This window comes from Danio rerio, chromosome 10 (assembly GCF_049306965.1).
Source record: "Danio rerio strain Tuebingen ecotype United States chromosome 10, GRCz12tu, whole genome shotgun sequence".
Taxonomy (NCBI): domain Eukaryota; kingdom Metazoa; phylum Chordata; class Actinopteri; order Cypriniformes; family Danionidae; genus Danio; species Danio rerio.
This window is the reverse complement of record NC_133185.1, coordinates 42447926-42465503: the sequence shown is the minus strand read 5'-3', so window position 1 is coordinate 42465503 and position 17578 is coordinate 42447926. Positions and strand designations below refer to the sequence as shown.

General features: G+C 38.4%; 1 protein-coding gene across 5 annotated transcripts in view; it reads right to left on the bottom strand.

The window, feature by feature from the left end:
• Window positions 1-2470: 2470 nt before the first annotated feature.
• Window positions 2471-17578, bottom strand: part of nf1b (neurofibromin 1b) — a 128182-nt gene continuing 113074 nt past the window's right edge. For 2 of the 5 annotated variants that reach the window (XR_012386487.1, XR_012386489.1), the window contains 10 exons: window positions 17110-17245; window positions 16868-17025; window positions 16673-16795; window positions 16478-16596; window positions 14242-14342; window positions 14018-14160; window positions 13888-13934; window positions 10435-10651; window positions 6199-7024; window positions 2471-6045 (listed from right to left, as the gene is read on the bottom strand). Coding sequence is in view for 2 of the 5 variants with exons in the window: in XM_005169189.6 (XP_005169246.2) it covers window positions 6882-7024; window positions 10435-10651; window positions 13888-13934; window positions 14018-14160; window positions 14242-14342; window positions 16478-16596; window positions 16673-16795; window positions 16868-17025; window positions 17110-17245 (1187 nt within the window). In the remaining 3 variants the exon portion in view is untranslated. Of the gene's footprint in view, window positions 7025-10434; window positions 10652-13887; window positions 13935-14017; window positions 14161-14241; window positions 14343-16477; window positions 16597-16672; window positions 16796-16867; window positions 17026-17109; window positions 17246-17578 lie in introns of all 5 variants that reach the window. The other 3 variants (XM_005169189.6, XM_005169190.6, XR_012386488.1) reach the window with 2 other exon arrangements.

Genomic DNA, 17578 nt, shown 5'->3' with positions numbered 1-17578 from the left:
AGGTGATTGAATTCAAAATTGTATTAATATGCTTGAAAATGTGACGATAAACGAAGCATTTCAAAGAAAATGCTTAATGGACAGTAGATAGTATAAAAACATTAATAAAATAAATCACACTACAGCTACAACAGAAACATGTAAAACGGTGCCAAAAGTGATTGAGAAAGGGTGTGGCCTTACTGGACTTTCCTTATTTATATTGCAAAATGGCGTAGAAGAGTGCATAGGTATGCTATATGGGAATCACCTTAACTTTAGTTATCGGGCTTGAAACACTTGTGGTAGCATTTTTAATGATTCACCTAAAAAATATTAATAAATATATTTATATATGTTTAACCACACATGTAAACAGATAGAAGTCCTTATGTAGCCTAAATGTTTTCTAATTTCTGATCTTTAATATACAGAATAATTTTCTTGTCTTATTTTCTTTACTCTTAACATTTTATTTGATTTAAAATAAGTTCACTTTACTTTAGAGGGAAAAGGTTGGGAAATAGTCAGTGTCATCACTATCTAATATAACGAAAGATTTGTACAACCTCACCGTGTCAAAAATAAAATTAAAGAAGTGACAAACTAATTTACTTAATATATCTGGTGAAATAGTTTTGAATACACGTTTTGGTTTGATGCTGAATATCTTATATTTAAACTTACGAAATGAGAAGTTCAGTTTTCTTTTTAGGATAGTTTTTTGAGGCACAATAATAAAATTTAAAGCCAAATGTGTTTATTATTCAATGATTATGGGCGTCACGGTGGCGCAGTGGGTAGCACTATCGCCTCACAGCAAGAAGTTTGCTGGTTCGTGCCAGCTAGGGCTCCGGTTTCCCCCACAAGTTCAGAGACATGCACTATTGGTGAATTGGGTGAGCTAAATTGTCTGTAGCAGGGGCGTAGCAACTGGCGGGGGGACAGGGGGGATTTGTCCCCTTTACTTTTAGAGACAGAGACCATTTAGAAACAGGTGATTAAGAATGTAAATGTTTGGATTTCATACAGTTGTCCCCCCCACTTTTTAAATGTCCACTACACCCCTGGTCCATAGTGTATGTGAGTGAATGAGTGTGTACCCTGCTAAAAAAAAATCCAGCTTAAACTAGCCTAGGCTGGTTGGCTGGTTTTAGCTGGTCGACCAGGCTGGTTTTAGAGGGGTTTTGGCCACTTCCAGGCTGGTTTACAGCCATTTCCAGCCTGGTTTTAGCTGGTCAGGCTGGAAAATGACCAGCTAAATCCAGCTAAAACCAGCTTGACCAGCCTGGTTTAAGCTGGACATAGCTGGTTTTGGCTGGGCTCCCAGCCTGGCTAGGCTGGTCAAGCTGGTTTTAGCTGGTTTTAGCTGGTCATTTTCCAGCCTGACCAGCTAAAACCAGGCTGGAAATGGCTGGAAACGGCTGGAAACCAGCCTGGAAGTGGCCAAAACCCCTCTAAAACCAGCCTGGTTGACCAGCTAAAACCAGCCAACCAGCCTAGGCTGGTTTAAGCTGGATTTTTCAGCAGGGTGGATGTTTCCCAGTGTTGGGTTGTGGCTGAAAGGGCATCTGTTGTGTAAATAAGCTGGATAAGTTGGCGATTCAATCCGCTGTGGCGACCCCGATTAATAAAGTGACTAAGGCGAAAAGAAACTGAATAAATGAATTTCTTGAAATATATATATATATATATATATATATATATATATATATATATATATATATATATATATATATATACCCCCTGTTATTTTTTTATTATCTTTAATTCTCTGTTGATTTGTTCCGTTGATGTTTAACAATTATAAGTGCTGCATTGGTCAATTTTTGTATGCTATTGTTCTTGTTATGCAATGAAAAAAATTGCAACCCCAGCTAGAGTAATAAGTCTTAAGTCAGACATGAATTCATGGTCCATAATCCTGGACTAGGCCGTATCCTGAGCAGATACTGTGGCAGTCAAGGAGGAGAGCATGAGACTGATTCCTGAAAGACCCCAGTGACAAATGAGTCTCCGCACTACTCTCGTAGGCCAGCCTGAACGACCGCCAGTGACCTACTCACACCTGCAGCTTCTTTATGATGGACGTCCAGCATTCTCCAGCGCCTAAACTGCAGCTCTGGAAAAGAAGTTTGGCCAGAGGAGAAATGGTCGTGCCCAACTGAGCCTCGTTTCTCTTAAGATTCTTTTTCCTTCACTTTTGGCAATTGGTGAATATTGTTCCTCATAACTGCGGCCACTGGCTTGCTTGGTTTGGGACTTGTGGAGCTGCGTATTGATGGATTTGCTCTTCAGTGTTTGGACTTTCAGCAGTGAAAATTAAACCACACTGAACTGAACTAAACTGAACTTCAACTCTGAAAACTGAACTGACACAGTTTACATTTACTAGATCTACTATGTGAAGCTGCTTTGACACAATCTATATTATAAAAGCGCTGAAGAAATAAACATGAATTGAATTTAACACAATGCATATACGATGAGCAAACGGGACAGAAATGAACTTTATTAGTGTTACATCTGTAAATATGAGATCAGATTATAACAACAATGTACTATGAAGCGAGTTCAGAGGACACAAAGACTTCGACCATCAGTGCAATCCTCGACACTTCCCTCCATGGTAATCGACATAATGCAGTGAACATGATTGAAAGACAATAATCCATATTTTGTGTTGTACATATTCAGCAATTAACTGCTTTACAAAAAAGCTAAATAATACAATGTCACTTGTATTTACAGTGTAGTAAATATACCTTTCTATTTTTACACAAAAAATATATTTACAAAGATGAAGCTTTAAGCATAAAAAATAGAAACAAAACAGAACAATTATGTAAAAGTTTGCATAACCTCAAGTGCCGAAAGAGGAAAAAACCTCACTGTGTAGTGTCTGAAACACCCATCAGTCTCTGCCATCATGACTAAACCAACGTTTAACACTCGATGTGACATTAAAACGTACCAATGCGAAGTTTCCTACTGTACTTACAAATCAACATATTCAGGAGTTAAAGTGGCATGGGGTAAGTATAAAAGTTATGACTTTAAGCTTGGATTTCATTGTAGAGACAAACAATATCTCACAGGGCTTAACATTTACATGACCAGTAAGAAAGACTTGTTTCAGTCTTAAAACTCAAAACCGGAGAGTACAGGATGGGAAGAAAGTTACAGTTCACTGAGCTAAAACGTAAAGATATAAGCTTCAAGTAAATTTTAAAAAAGTGCTTGTAAAATTAAAAATGCTTGATGGGCCGTGTGTATCTTTAACCCTTGAGTGCTGTTGGGGATGTTTTCATCCACTCTGGGGTGATTTTGAGTCTTGATTTGGCCACAACTTTCTGTGTTCCAGCAAATGGAATGATTTCTGGTGACAAAACGTATTTTGACACATATTTTGGGAAAATAAAAATAAAAAACTCAACAAAACAGTCTTGGCAAATTGACTTCCCTTTTGTTATGTTGGGGGCTGTTTTTGCCCCATTGACTTCCATTATAATGACGTTTTTTTGAATGCAAAGCCGTGACACCATATAATCATGCATTCTTGATTGTTGGTGGTTTTCCTTGTTGGGAAGAGGTCAAATGCTGATGTTTACTGTTCATAATCAGTTACAGGGCAAAAAAGCTTTGGGGTATAGTGGGTGAGAGTGCAAGAGAGACCATGAGATGTCTGAGAAAATCAAAATAAGCAGCTCAGCTCTCAGAACATATGCAAATATAGTAAGTGTATTTATGCACGCACACTATAATCTGCTATTATACTCCATATAAAAGCCGGAAACCTTTTTGCACAGGCCTATCTAGGTGTGTACTCACATTAAGTACAGTTGCCTTGAACCGTGCTGAAGTGCGATTGTCCCCCTTCCTCTCTCCCCCGATTGCTTTACCTTCAGAGCTGGAGCACACTTACGTCATCGATAATGCGACTGTTCAGTTTAACAGGAAGAGAAGCGCTCTCGCTCAGCACAGTGGAGGGTGCTTTAGTTATATCCTTTTGTATTATTCTTAGTCATTTGGGCTGCAGTGACATGCAGTTTAATATTTTGTGGAACAGGGTATTGTTGCACCAGCTGTTATTTCTTAAACTGGAACGTAAAGTCCACACTAAATAAATTACTAAAATAAAGTAAATTTGTTCATACTTTAATTGCACCACATGTTCTTAGGGCAAACCGTAGTTAGTAGGTCGTAAGCTCTCCGTAAAGTTGCGTGTAGTTGCATTGGATGATGTGATAGCTAATAAAAAGCATTTAAATCGTCAGACTGGTTCAAAATTCTGCAACTAATGCATCTATATATTACTGTCCTTTAAATTTTTCAGTCACTGATAACAGATGGCGCACATATCTGCATTCACGCAAAATACACATGAAGTTCAAATCAAAACATAAGACGTAAAAGAGAAAAGAGCAGGGAGAATATCTCAGTCATGAACAAATTCTCATTTTAATTGATGGATACAATTGACCCTTCGCTAAGCCCCACCCTCCTTAGTTACTGTTGTTATGCCTGTCAAGCTTTCGTGCCTGGCACGTCTACTGTATGCGCCAGTGTCAGACATTTCCAGGGATATAATTAGTCATTTTTGGCGAACAGGTGACATATCCGAGAAAGCCAGATAAAACAGGACTGCAGTATACATTACAGGGGTATATTCACGATATAATAGTCAACCGATTGGAAAATAATTAAATCAGAATTGAAGCTAGGTTAGCCTAGCCGCCTCATACACTGACTATTCAACAGCTTATTTCATGCACAGCAGGAGAGGTGACATTTAAAAATAATCTAATAATAACTAATTAAACCAAAATAAAGACACTAACCCGGTATAACATGGTCACCAATGACGAAATCTACAAAAGACCGACGAAAACATCAGTGAATAGTAGCTCTGACATTATAATGAGGGATATAAATGACTGAAAAACAGCTGCAGGTGAAGCACATTGATCACATGTGCTCAGTGTGTGATCACATCTCTGTTTTGTTCTGATGATATGTCATTTCAAATATTCAAATATATGTAGGAAACATATATTTTAGGGTAAGAGGTGTGTGAGTTATTGCTGTCAGTCTATCACAGAATGTGTCAGGAATGTCAAAACCAACATAAATCCGCTTCTTAAGTGCCCCTCATAAAGCTTGATCCATGCTGGCATTTCTCCCCTTGGGTTTTAGATTTTGAAAAGGGAAAAAAATTCCACCACCCCGTCCAAACTTTTAGGATAATGAGTATCAGATTTGCACAATTTGTATGAACAACGCTTTGGCTTGTTTCTCTCGCTCAAAAGCTTGAAAGGCCTCCTGCGCATAGCTACGGTTGCTAAGCCACGATTGGTGAGTGGCGGTTTTTGGGTGTGGCTTAGCGAAGGGTCAATTAACACAAAACATTCCTCAAAAGAAATTTAAACTCTTCTTTCACAAACCGAAAAAAATGCAAGATTTGGGAGGAAATTCAGGCTGTGTGAGTAGAGGAAGATCATTCTTCATAATCATTGCGAGGTACTCGATGTAGTCTAATCTCGACGTCATCTCTCCTCTACCGTTATTCATGGGGGGAGGCTGCCGTAAATATTTAGTTGGAACAAAGCGTTACGTTTAAACTAAGTTTAGTGGTGCGTAAATTGTAACTTAGTGTTTCTTTAGGTCACTGTTGTAACTTACGCAGTGCTTTTGACGCTCATAAACGTCCTCGTGCCGCAGGTATTAGGAAGTTTGCTGAAGGTGCAGCTGGCGTGCAGTGAGGGTTTGCATCTTTAATAAACTATGACGTTCATTGAAAAGTAAGATAGATTAATAAATCCATATGAAATCCAAATTCGGGCTTAGGTATGCTTTACACTCACACTACAAGTGTATCACGCCAAAGCCCAACTGAACCGCTCTCTGGCACACCTCTTCCAACCGGGCCATGGCTGGCCAACTGAACCATGCCTTGGCCTGATTCGAAGCACTCACATTTGTCCAATGAACCCGGAAATGCTCCCAGGCTCGGTTCGAATAGCCTAGTGCAGGGGTGTCCAAACTCGGTTTTGGAGGGCCGGTGTCCTGCAAACTTTAGTTCCAAAATCAGACACACCTGGGCTAGCTAATCAAGCTCTTACTAGGCTTTCTAGAAACATTCTTGCAAGTGAGTTGAGGCAAGTTGGACACCGGCCCTCCAGGACAGAGTTTGGTCACCCCGGCCTATTGTGAGTGCACTCTAAAGGGTTAATGCGGCCAATTAATCATCAACAATAAAAATGACAAATTTGGCCTCTTCTTAAAAGGGAGAATCAGCAACAATCAGGAATACTTGAGTATATGCAGTCATGGCTTTGCAATCAAAAGATGCCATTATAATGGAAGTCAATGGGGCAAAATCAGCCCCAAACATAACGAAAGGGTAGTCAATTTGAACAGTACACAAGGGTTAAACCTTTCCCTTCTAATCCGAAATTGACAAACCATCACATTTAATATTTCATTACACTTTTTTTTGCTTTACTATAAAATCCAAAGTGTAAGTTTTTGTAGTTGTTCATGAACGATTGTACATTTCTTTTAAGCGTCTCATAAATCAAACCAAATAAATGCAACAAAGGAATGGCACTTGGTTAATACTTCCACGTATTAAAAGTAAGAAAGAATGTAGTGCTTTTAAAAAACAATATACTATTCAGTTCTATTATGCACAAATATAACTAAAAATACTGGACGTCCTCCCATCCGTGTTAAACAGTGGCTGGTTTTAAAAACAGAGGTTTTCATTTGGATCCCGAACAGCAGAACCTAAAGATTATCGTAAATGCTGGGTTTAGCGGGAGTGAAGAGAAGCCGCAGAAAAGGCAGCAGAATGTATGTTAGAGGTCCAGCAGAGGCGAAACCCTGCTGTGCTGCAGTTCTCATACAATCTTTTTAATGCTAGGTCTCTTAAAGCTGCCGGTACTGCGCTGTTTCTGGACCTGGCTGGCCGAGCCGTGGCGTGTGCGTCCGTCGGCTGCTAAACCCGTGGTGGGGGATAGATCCACTTTCTCTTTATCCATTCCTGTTCCAAGCAACAACAACAACAAAAAAAGACATTTGCATGATTAGACAAATCACATCAATTGCTTAAAGCAGGGGTCACCAATCTTAGTCCTGGAGGGCCGGTGTCCCTGCAGGGTTTTGCACCAACTTGCCTCGACACACCTGACTGGGTGTTTCAAGTATACCTAGTAAGACCTTGATTAGCTCATTCAGGTGTGTTTGATTAGGGTTGGAGCAAAAATCTGCAGGACACCGGCCCTTCAGGAACAAGTTTGATGACCCCTAGCTTAAAGCATGAGCGTAAATGTCATTTAACAGTAGAGTGGACAATAAATAAAAAAATTGTCATGAGCATTTTTTAAAGGGGACACAAAAAACAGACAAATTGTACTTATAAAGACAGTACTTATAAAGACATGTCCCCACAGTGAAAACCTTTGCTTCAATCATTACTATTGTTTATGGAATGGCCTGAGTGGGTCAGTCAGAGACAGCAAAGAAGAGCTGCTGAGAGATGGATCTTATTTTTCACTCATTGATATTTCTGTTGTTTCAACATGCTTCTCATATGCAATAAAACAAGGAATTATAAAGGTTAAAATTTAATTTTAAATTAATTAAAACACTTAAGAACAGAACATAAATAAAAAAAAAAAACAGTGAAGTCATTTCAATCTTAGCACAGTGCTCATTTAGTAAATACACAGCTAAACAATATGCTAATTGTGGCTGTTAATGTTAAGTAAACATTATGCCAAGTTGTCACAAATAAAATAATGCATGGGAAACAGCTTTGGCATTTTAATTGCTGTGCACAATGTAACATGCTATTGTAGACAAGCTAACATTAACTAGATAAGTCATTTAAATCACTAATATAGCAGATTTATGAAAAGTTACATCGGTGATGAGCATTTTTGCCGCAACTAATTTATGAATGAGTCTGCATTAACTAAATTAAAGAGAATCGCTTTATTTACAGTGAATAAAATACCCTACTGACTGGAGTTCAACATTAATTGTGCTGCAGAGTACTGTGTGTAGAGTAGGTGAGATGAACTGGGAAAGCAGGCAGTGGGACAAACCACTGCGAGGAAGGGAAGGGGGAACGTAACTGTTTCTAAATGCATTTTGTGTTTTTTTGTTTTTGTTTTCTACTTTTACACAAGTATATGAGGTATACATTTCAGATGCTTTAGTGTGATCAGCTTGCTCGTTTGTCCATTCACACACACTTTTATAACAAAATCACATGAAATTTTTAAATGCGCGTACTGGAATTTGTCCAGTAAAAGTGTTTCCATCGTAGTTTATGCACATCTTTTCTTATAGAATAAAAAGTTTATCCTACTCAGTTATGCGCATATGTTTTTATGTGCGTTTTTAAAATGTATGCACATCATGGCGTTTCCACTAACCGTTTTTATACACATATCCAAAATATGCATAAAAATAGGTAAATGGAAACGTAGTTAATGTGTGAAAGTCACCTGCTATATCACCTCCAAGTTCCAAAAAACAAAAACTAGGTAGACATACCATAACATAGTCCTCAAGCTTTATATACAGATGTGTTTTCCCCCCCCAGTAGGGACAGAAACTGCTGTGAACCTTTGCTGCTTTTGCGTACACTGTGCACATCTTCATCTGCTACAAAACTTTTAAAATGTAAACTATAAAGCACTGAAGCAGTCTCTACACTGAGCAGCACTTCCTCAAGACAGAATGCAGTCAAAGTGCAAATGCGGCATATTTGAACTGTAAATAGATGCTGACAACCTCATAGTGGTTGAGAGAAAGACACTATGGCAGAACGTTTGAATGGGGTAAGATCATTTTTCATGTTTAACTTACTTCAGAGTATAATTGTCCTGTTTGAGCTCACAAATAAACTTACAAAGAGCAAAACTAACTGAAAGCAGAGATTATCAGTAAAGCACTGATTCTGAACTCGCTCAAATCCCTTTATTGTAGCCCTGAGTTTTCTCCTAGGAATGCACATATGCTGCTATCCTGAATTTTTATGAGCCTGGATTGAGTTGCATTAACATCTTGGTGCATTGTCCAGGTCTAATTTGCTGTTTGGGGGCGACACAGGGGCTCAGTGGTTAGCACTGTCGCCTCACAGCAAGAAGGTCATTGGTTTGAGTCCAGTTGGCGCTTCTGTGTGGAGTTTACATGTTCTCTTGTGTTGGTGTGGGTTTCCTCTGGGTGCTCTGGTTTCCCCAACAGTCCAAAGACATGCACTATAGGTGAATTGAATAAGCTAAATTGGCCGTAGTGTATGAGTGAGAATAAGTGTGTATGGATGTTTCCCAGTACTGGGATGCAGTTGGAAAGGCATCCACTGTGTTAAACATAAGCAGATAAGTTGGCGGTTCATTCCGCTGTGGCGACCACAGATGAATAAAGTGACTTAGCCGAAGGAAAATGAATGAATATGCTGTTTTGGCAATTGTACTCTTAGAAAACTGTTTATCTGAGGGCTGTTGAGGTGAGTTGAACAAACTCTGGGTTGCAGAGTAAGTTTTGGGTGAACAAAACTAAACAAATCAAATCGGGTTGAGATCAAGTTAAATCAAATGCGGTGCCACGCGAACTGTTTGCCCGAGTCTCAACAAATTTTGTGCGCTCCGCCAACCGAAATCATGTCACGCACACAAAGCGAACCTCCGCAAACACAACAATGACGTCACATTTGCTGCGTTCAATACCAGAAAAATGATTGGCTATTGCATGTTGGTCTCATTTGTAGTTGTAATTCCACAAATTACATTTGGACTAGTGAAATAAAGAACTACAACACCACGAAAACCAAGCAACAACAGCTTAAAATAATTTAAATGAGCATTAGATGTAGCGTTACATGGACATCGGAAAAATAAAACCTGTGTTAAAACATTTAAGACCTAGAACAGCGAATTTAAGACTTTAAGGCCTAAAATTTCCATTTTTAAATTTGAGACTTTTTAAGACCCTGCGGAAACCCTGCTTGTTTCTCACAGCTGATTGGTCCAGTTTGGTTTTGCAGTCTCCAACCCACAGAATAAAACCTGAAGAGGAGCAGGTTCACTGCGTCATATTAGTTACTATGGCAACAAAACCCGATCAAAACAAAACCAGTTTCTTGAGCTCAAACTCAGAGTAAAAATTTAAACCAGCTTTGTGCAACAGGAGTCAGGGGTTTAATAATAATATCTTTTATTTATAGGCGCCTGTCAAAGCACTCAAGAACACCTTACAATATCTAACGGCAGGGAATTCCATAACTGTGGCAGCTAAAAGCCCTTTAAACTGTTTAAACTGACAATACATGGAGATGAATTGTTATTGGTTTTGCTAAACTAACTAAAAGATTATGGGAACACCTGAGATATATAGATCAATTAAAAAAAGTAGTAACTAGTTAGTAAGTAATGTGGTACAGACCTGGTGCATGTTGGGAGGTGGCCAGCGAGGTCATTGAATTTGAGAGGTTGAGGTTGGCAGTGATGCTGAGCTGGCTCTGCACAGGTGGAGGGTATGGAGAGGTGGGTGTCCGCAGACCCTCCTCGCTTGTTTCCTCATCAATGCCCGGAAGATAGGTGTCAATCAGTGCATCCAGAAACTTGACTATCAGCTCTGCATAGTCTGGGAACTGAGTTTGCTGTGGAAAAAAGTGAGCAGCTTAAGAATACAGTCGGTTATTCTTCCAATTAAAACAGCAGTGAAATGGATGGTGTTTATTAGAGCTGGGACCATGTATCAATGTATTGTGATTCAGTGAGCGATTCTTAGATTTTTGAATGCTATGTAACTAATTGTAAGCTTAGTTTTTAACAGCAGAAAGTGCTCTAGGTTAGATTTTAATAGAAGACTGTGTTCTAGGTTAGTTTTTAATAGCAGATTGTGGTCCAGGTTAGATTTTTAACAGCAGATGGCGCTCTAGGTTTGTTTTTAACAGCAGATGGTGATCTAGGTTTGTTTTTAACAGCAGATGGCGCTGCTCTAGGTTTGTTTTTAACAGCAGATGGCGCTGCTCTAGGTTTGTTTTTAACAGCAGATGGCGATCTAGGTTTGTTTTTAACAGCAGATGGCGATCTAGGTTTGTTTTTAACAGAAGAATGTTCTAGGTTTGATTTTAACAGAAGACTGTTCTAGGTTAGATTTTCACAGAAGACTGTTCTAGGTTAGATTTAAACGGAAGACTGTTCTAGGTTAGTTTTTTTAACAGCAGACAGCACTCTAGATTTGATTTTAACAGCAGACGGCGCTCTAGGTTTGATTTTAACAGCAGATGGTGCTTTGGGTTTGTTTGTTTTTAACAGCAGATGGCGCTCTAGGTTTGTTTTTAACAGCAGATGGCGCTCTAGGTTTGTTTTTAACAGCAGATGGTGATCTAGGTTTGTTTTTAACAGCAGATGGCGCTCTAGGTTTGTTTTTAACAGCAGATGGCGCTCTAGGTTTGTTTTTAACAGCAGATGGTGATCTAGGTTTGTTTTTAACAGCAGATGGCGCTGCTCTAGGTTTGTTTTTAACAGCAGACGGCACTCTAGGTTTGATTTTAACAGCAGATGGTGCTTTGGGTTTGTTTGTTTTTAACAGCAGATGGCGCTCTAGGTTTGTTTTTAACAGCAGATGGCGCTCTAGGTTTGTTTTTAACAGCAGATGGTGATCTAGGTTTGTTTTTAACAGCAGATGGCGCTCTAGGTTTGTTTTTAACAGCAGATGGCGCTCTAGGTTTGTTTTTAACAGCAGATGGTGATCTAGGTTTGTTTTTAACAGCAGACGGCGCTCTAGGTTTGTTTTTAACAGCAGATGGCGCTCTAGGTTTGTTTTTAACAGCAGATGGTGATCTAGGTTTGTTTTTAACAGCAGATGGCGCTGCTCTAGGTTTGTTTTTAACAGCAGATGGCGATCTAGGTTTGTTTTTAACAGCAGATGGCGATCTAGGTTTGTTTTTAACAGAAGAATGTTCTAGGTTTGATTTTAACAGAAGACTGTTCTAGGTTAGATTTTCACAGAAGACTGTTCTAGGTTAGATTTTAATGGAAGACTGTTCTAGGTTAGTTTTTTTAACAGCAGACAGCACTCTAGATTTGATTTTAACAGCAGACAGCGCTCTAGGTTTGATTTTAACAGCAGATGGTGCTTTGGGTTTGTTTGTTTTTAACAGCAGATGGCGCTCTAGGTTTGTTTTTAACAGCAGATGGCGCTCTAGGTTTGTTTTTAACAGCAGATGGTGATCTAGGTTTGTTTTTAACAGCAGATGGCACTGCTCTAGATTTGATTTTAACAGCAGACGGCGCTCTAGGTTTGATTTTAACAGCAGATGGTGCTTTGGGTTTGTTTGTTTTTAACAGCAGATGGCCCTCTAGGTTTGTTTTTAACAGCAGATGGCGCTCTAGGTTTGTTTTTAACAGCAGATGGTGATCTAGGTTTGATTTTAACAGAAGACTGTTCTAGGTTTGTTTTTAACAGCAGATGGTGCTCTAGATTTGATTTTAACAGCAGATGGCGCTTTAGGTTTGTTTCTAACAGCAGATGGCGCTTTAGGTTTGTTTCTAACAGCAGATGACGCTCTAAGTTTGTTTTTAACAGCAGATAGTGCTCTAGGTTTGTTGGTTTTTAACAGCAGATGGCACTCTAGGCTTGTTTCTAACAGCAGATGGCGCTCTAGGTTTAATTTAACAACAGATAGTGATCTAGGTTTGATTTTAAGAGATGACGGAGCAGACAATGATGATGATTAACAGCAGACAACGTTTCTAAGATAGTTTAAAAAAGCAGATGGCGCTCCGGTGCTCTAGGTTACATTTGAACAGAAAAGGGCACTCAAAACTAGTTTTTAACAGCAGATGACACTCTAGATTAGATTTTAACAGCAGATGGCACTCTAGAGTAGATTTTAACTGAAGATAGCACTCTAAGCTAGTTTTTAACAGCAGATGGTGCTCTAGGCTAGTTTTTACGAGCAGATGGCATTCTAGGCTGGATTATAACAGCTGATGGCATTCTAGGTTAGATTTTAACAGCAAATGGTGTTCTAGGCTAGTTATTAACAGCAAACAATGTTCTAGTTTAGATCTTAATAGCACATTGCACTCTAGGTTAGACTTGAAAAGCAGATGGTGTTCTAGGCTAGTTTTAAACCGCAGATGGTGCTCTAGGCTAGTTTTTTAACAGCAGATGGTGCTCTAGGCTATTTTTTAACAGCAGATGGTCCTCTAGGCTAGTTTTAAACTGCAGAAGGTGCCTTACACTGGCGCTTTAGGGAAGTATTTAATTACTTGCAACGTGACTTTAATTCCATGGGATTAATGTAAAAACAGCTCACTATGAACACTCACTATGCTTGATCTTTTTCATTAAATCATTCATTCATTTATTTCTTTTATTTTCGGCTTGGTCCCTTTATTAATCTGGGGTTGCCACAGCTGAATGAACTGCCAACTTGTCCAGCATATGTTTTAAGCAGCAAATGCCCTTCCAGCCGCAACCCATCTTGGAAACACTCATACACTTCCATTTACACACATAATCCACGGACAATTTAGCTTACCAAATTCATCTGTACGGCATGTCTTTGGACTGTGGGGGAAACCGGAGCACCCAGAGGAAACCCACACGAATAAGGGGAGAACATGCAAACTCCACACAGAAATTCCAACTGGCCCAGCCGAGGCTCAAACCAGCGACCTTCTTGCTGTGCTGCCCCCATTAAATCATTACATTTATTAATTAAGGATTGTTTAAGTCCAAGTGGTATGTGCAGGGATTGGCAGAGTGGCTGTTTGTAAAGCACACAGCGCCATCTGGTGGTTAAAAAAAGCTTAGATTTGATTTATTGTCCCAGCCCTGTTTTATATGTTGCTTTCCAAGAACAAATTCAGTGCTAAATACCTTCGAAAAAGGACCGGCAAACCTCCAGAGTCCATTAAACCCAAAAGCTGTGAAGGCAATTAAAAATGTTATGCTCACCTATTCCTTAATTACTCTGAGTTAATTAATGATCACATGTGAGGTGTTTTACTTTGCAGGTAGGACGGTTGGTACTGAGGTGGAGACTCTTCATGATAAACTACACTCTGAACAATTCCATGAACTGGATTCAGAAGATGTGGGTCCTGACACAGTGACAACAACGTATTAATCTTAGAGTCCAGAAGATTATGACTGAAAAAAAGCAAAACACAATGAGATTTCAGCATTTATATCCAGTCTAATGAAAAGTCAGTGGTTTGCAGTTGAACTTACACAACAGGAAAGACTTTTGGGAAGACAACACTGGCCTCGGCTAGAAACTCATACAAGATCCTCTGCTCAAATTCATCTGAAGTGTTTTTCACCTGAGTGGCCTGAAAGATGATGCAACAGTACAGAAAAATCAAAATTCTGAGGATAAACAAATGTTTAAAGGAGCTGGCAGATGGGTGGCAGGAAGTGACACAAAACACTTAAGAGGAACAGAGAATCTATAACAAATTTAAATTATAAATGCAAAGCTGAGCTGTTTGAGGAACTGAAATAAAAAAGTTCCTTCTCAATTCTGTGAAAAAAGAAAGAAATATCGGTTGCACTTTATTTTAAAGGGATAGTTCACCCAAAAATCTAAAATAATCATAATTATCTCTCCCTTAATTTTTATGAGTTTCTTTATTCTGTTGAATACAAAAGAGATGTTTTGGAGAATGCTGAAAACCTGTAACCATTGACTTCCATAGTAGGAAAAACAAACACTATGGAAGTCAATGGTAACAGGTTTCCAACATCTTCATGTTCAACAGCATAAAGAAACTCAACAAACTATGAACTACTTAATTTGAACTTTTTCATTAAGTCATTAACTTTATTAATTAGGATTATTTTACATTATGGAAGTCAATGGTTACAGGTTTCCAACATTTTTTTTTTTAAATATCTTCTTTTGTGTTCAGCAGAAGAAATAAACTCAAACAGGTTTTAAACAAGTAAAGAGAGAGAAAATAACGACAGAATTTACATTTTTGGGTGAACTATTAACTACCATGTATGTACATTTGCCTTGCCTTGTATGTAAATGTTTATTTATGTACCCTCCCCTCTTTTTGTTATTTTCTTTTATTTCATTTTCTTTTCTCTTTTAATCTTTCTTTTTAAGTGATGTGAAGTGATTTTGTTGTATAATCAGACTGTACATGCTGGTTCTTGTTGTTATATATGTACACATGTTGTTATATAAGTCACATGCATTGCTCAGGTGTGATTTTTCCCCCAGACCTCAACAGTGTAAAAATCTTGATGCTTCTGTGGATCTTGTCTATCTAATCTGATCTTTATTTTGTATGTTCTATTGGATTCAAGTCAGGTGATTGGCTGGGCCATTCTACAGCTTGATTTTCTTTCTCTGAAAGCATTTGAGAGTTTACTTGACTGTGTTTTGGATCATTGACTTGCTGAAATGTCCAGCCTGGTTTCATCTTCATCCTCCTGCTAATGTAGATGTTGGACTGAGGCAGCTAATATATATATTTACACTGAGGAAGAGCAGAGGATTGCTGAAGAACTACTGAGAGATTTCAGCAGCTGTCTGGGCGTTCACTGCCTTTCTACACCTCCCTTTCTTCATGTGTTCAATCCACTAAATCCACTGTCTATTGAACCACGTGATTCAGTTAAATATGGGTTATTTATCAATAACTCAACCTGTTGGGTTAAAAATTTAGAATTTTTACTGATCAACTGATTTAACTGACACTAAATAGCTGTTTTTTAAGCGTGCATAATGTTGTTTTTATGTTTTAAAGTTCTATTTCTTTTTGTCGAATTACTTCTCCCTGTCAATTTTTTTTATAACTGTTTCACCAGCACTCTTAATTATTAACAAATGCGCTCTTAATTGCTGATCTACGTATATTAAACAGATAAAATGCTTTCTCTACCTCCTGTGTTCATCTCTACTGTTTCTTTATGAGGAAATGATACACATATATACAACTACTGAGAGATTTCAGCTGCTGTTTAGGTTTTCACTGCCTTTCTACACCTCCCTTTTTTCATGTGTTCAATACTTTTTTCCTGTGTCATTTCATATTTTTATACAGAACTTCACTTGTAAGCTAATCAGTTTTAATTTCTTTACATATATGGATTTATTTGGTTGTTATCAACATCTGGTGAAAAATTTCATGTCATCAGCACCTTTAGAAATATGCTTTCTGAGAAAAATAGTGACGTGTTGAATGCTTATTTCCCCCACTGTATATTGTTCTCATTTTGCATGTAGTTACTTATTTTTTTAAATAATTTCTTTAATTACTCTGTTGACCCATCTTACACCTTAACCCACCATTAAACCTAACCTTACCACCAAACCTATCCCTAACCCTACCTGCAACCCAGCCCCACAAGTCTTCAATTCAATATGAACACAATAAGTTTACTGGACTTATTTTTGATGTAGGTACATAGTAGTTAATGTGCCTTAAAATAAAGTGCACCCAAAACATCTTACCAGCACAGTCAGAAGCAGTGCTTGGATTTTGGGATCTGTGAGAACTTCTTCATTAAGCAGGACATTGGACTCGGACACAGAAACCTTCCGCAAGTGGTGATGGGAGATTCTTGGGGTTTCTTGAAACAGGAAACAAAAGTTATAAATGAATGCAGACAGAGAATCACTTCACTTCTTTTTTTTTAACCCCCTCACCGATTTCATATTCGTTTTCAGCCACTCTCCTCATCTTGGGTGGCGTTGTGATACCAGTCTCTATTTCGGGCCTCTTTGGTGCTTTGCTGTCTGATAACAGGAGGTCAAAGCTTTTTCTGGTGCCTAAAAAAAGTTCCAGAACATTAAAATCAACTACTGTACATCTACAAAGTCTATATCCAGCAAATTACATACCCAGAAGCTTCTTGGTGTTGACTTGAGAGGGTTGTCCCATGTCCAAGCTCATTGATTTGCGTGTTCGTGGGCTGATCTGCCCCATTATGGGGAAATGGGCCACCAAGTATCGCTCTGAGACTTTCGGGGATGCCCACAGCTCGTTTTCCCGCAACGTTCTGCATGACAAAGATCATACTTTATGAACTAGAGTGCAAAAGGTATTACAGTGGATTCCCCTTAATATGCTGCCTTAATAGTACCTGCTGCTTGGATCCTCGTGATGTACAGAATACGGATCCATTTGAACATTCTCCATTGTGACATCAGAGAAAAGCAACAATTTTCTGTGTTTCAGACTGCAGCGGCTGCGCACTTCCTCTGACACCGGGAGAAGCGCTGGAAAAATAGACACAAACATCACTCACCATACTGGAATTTATGGCACAACACTACAGGTAAATTGGGTCAAATAAACTAACACTGATCACATTACTTACCTAATTAATTGAATACAGAATAATAATAATACTAATAATAATAAACAAATAATAATAAATAAATTAAAAATATATAGATTTTTAAAATAATCATTTATTTACATTTATTTGTATGAAATTTTATTTTAATGTTTTGATTTTTGCTATTTTTTAAAATGTTATTTAATATTTTTCCCTAACATATTCCCTAACATTCCGCAATTTAACTTTTGAAAATCATATATCCAATGTC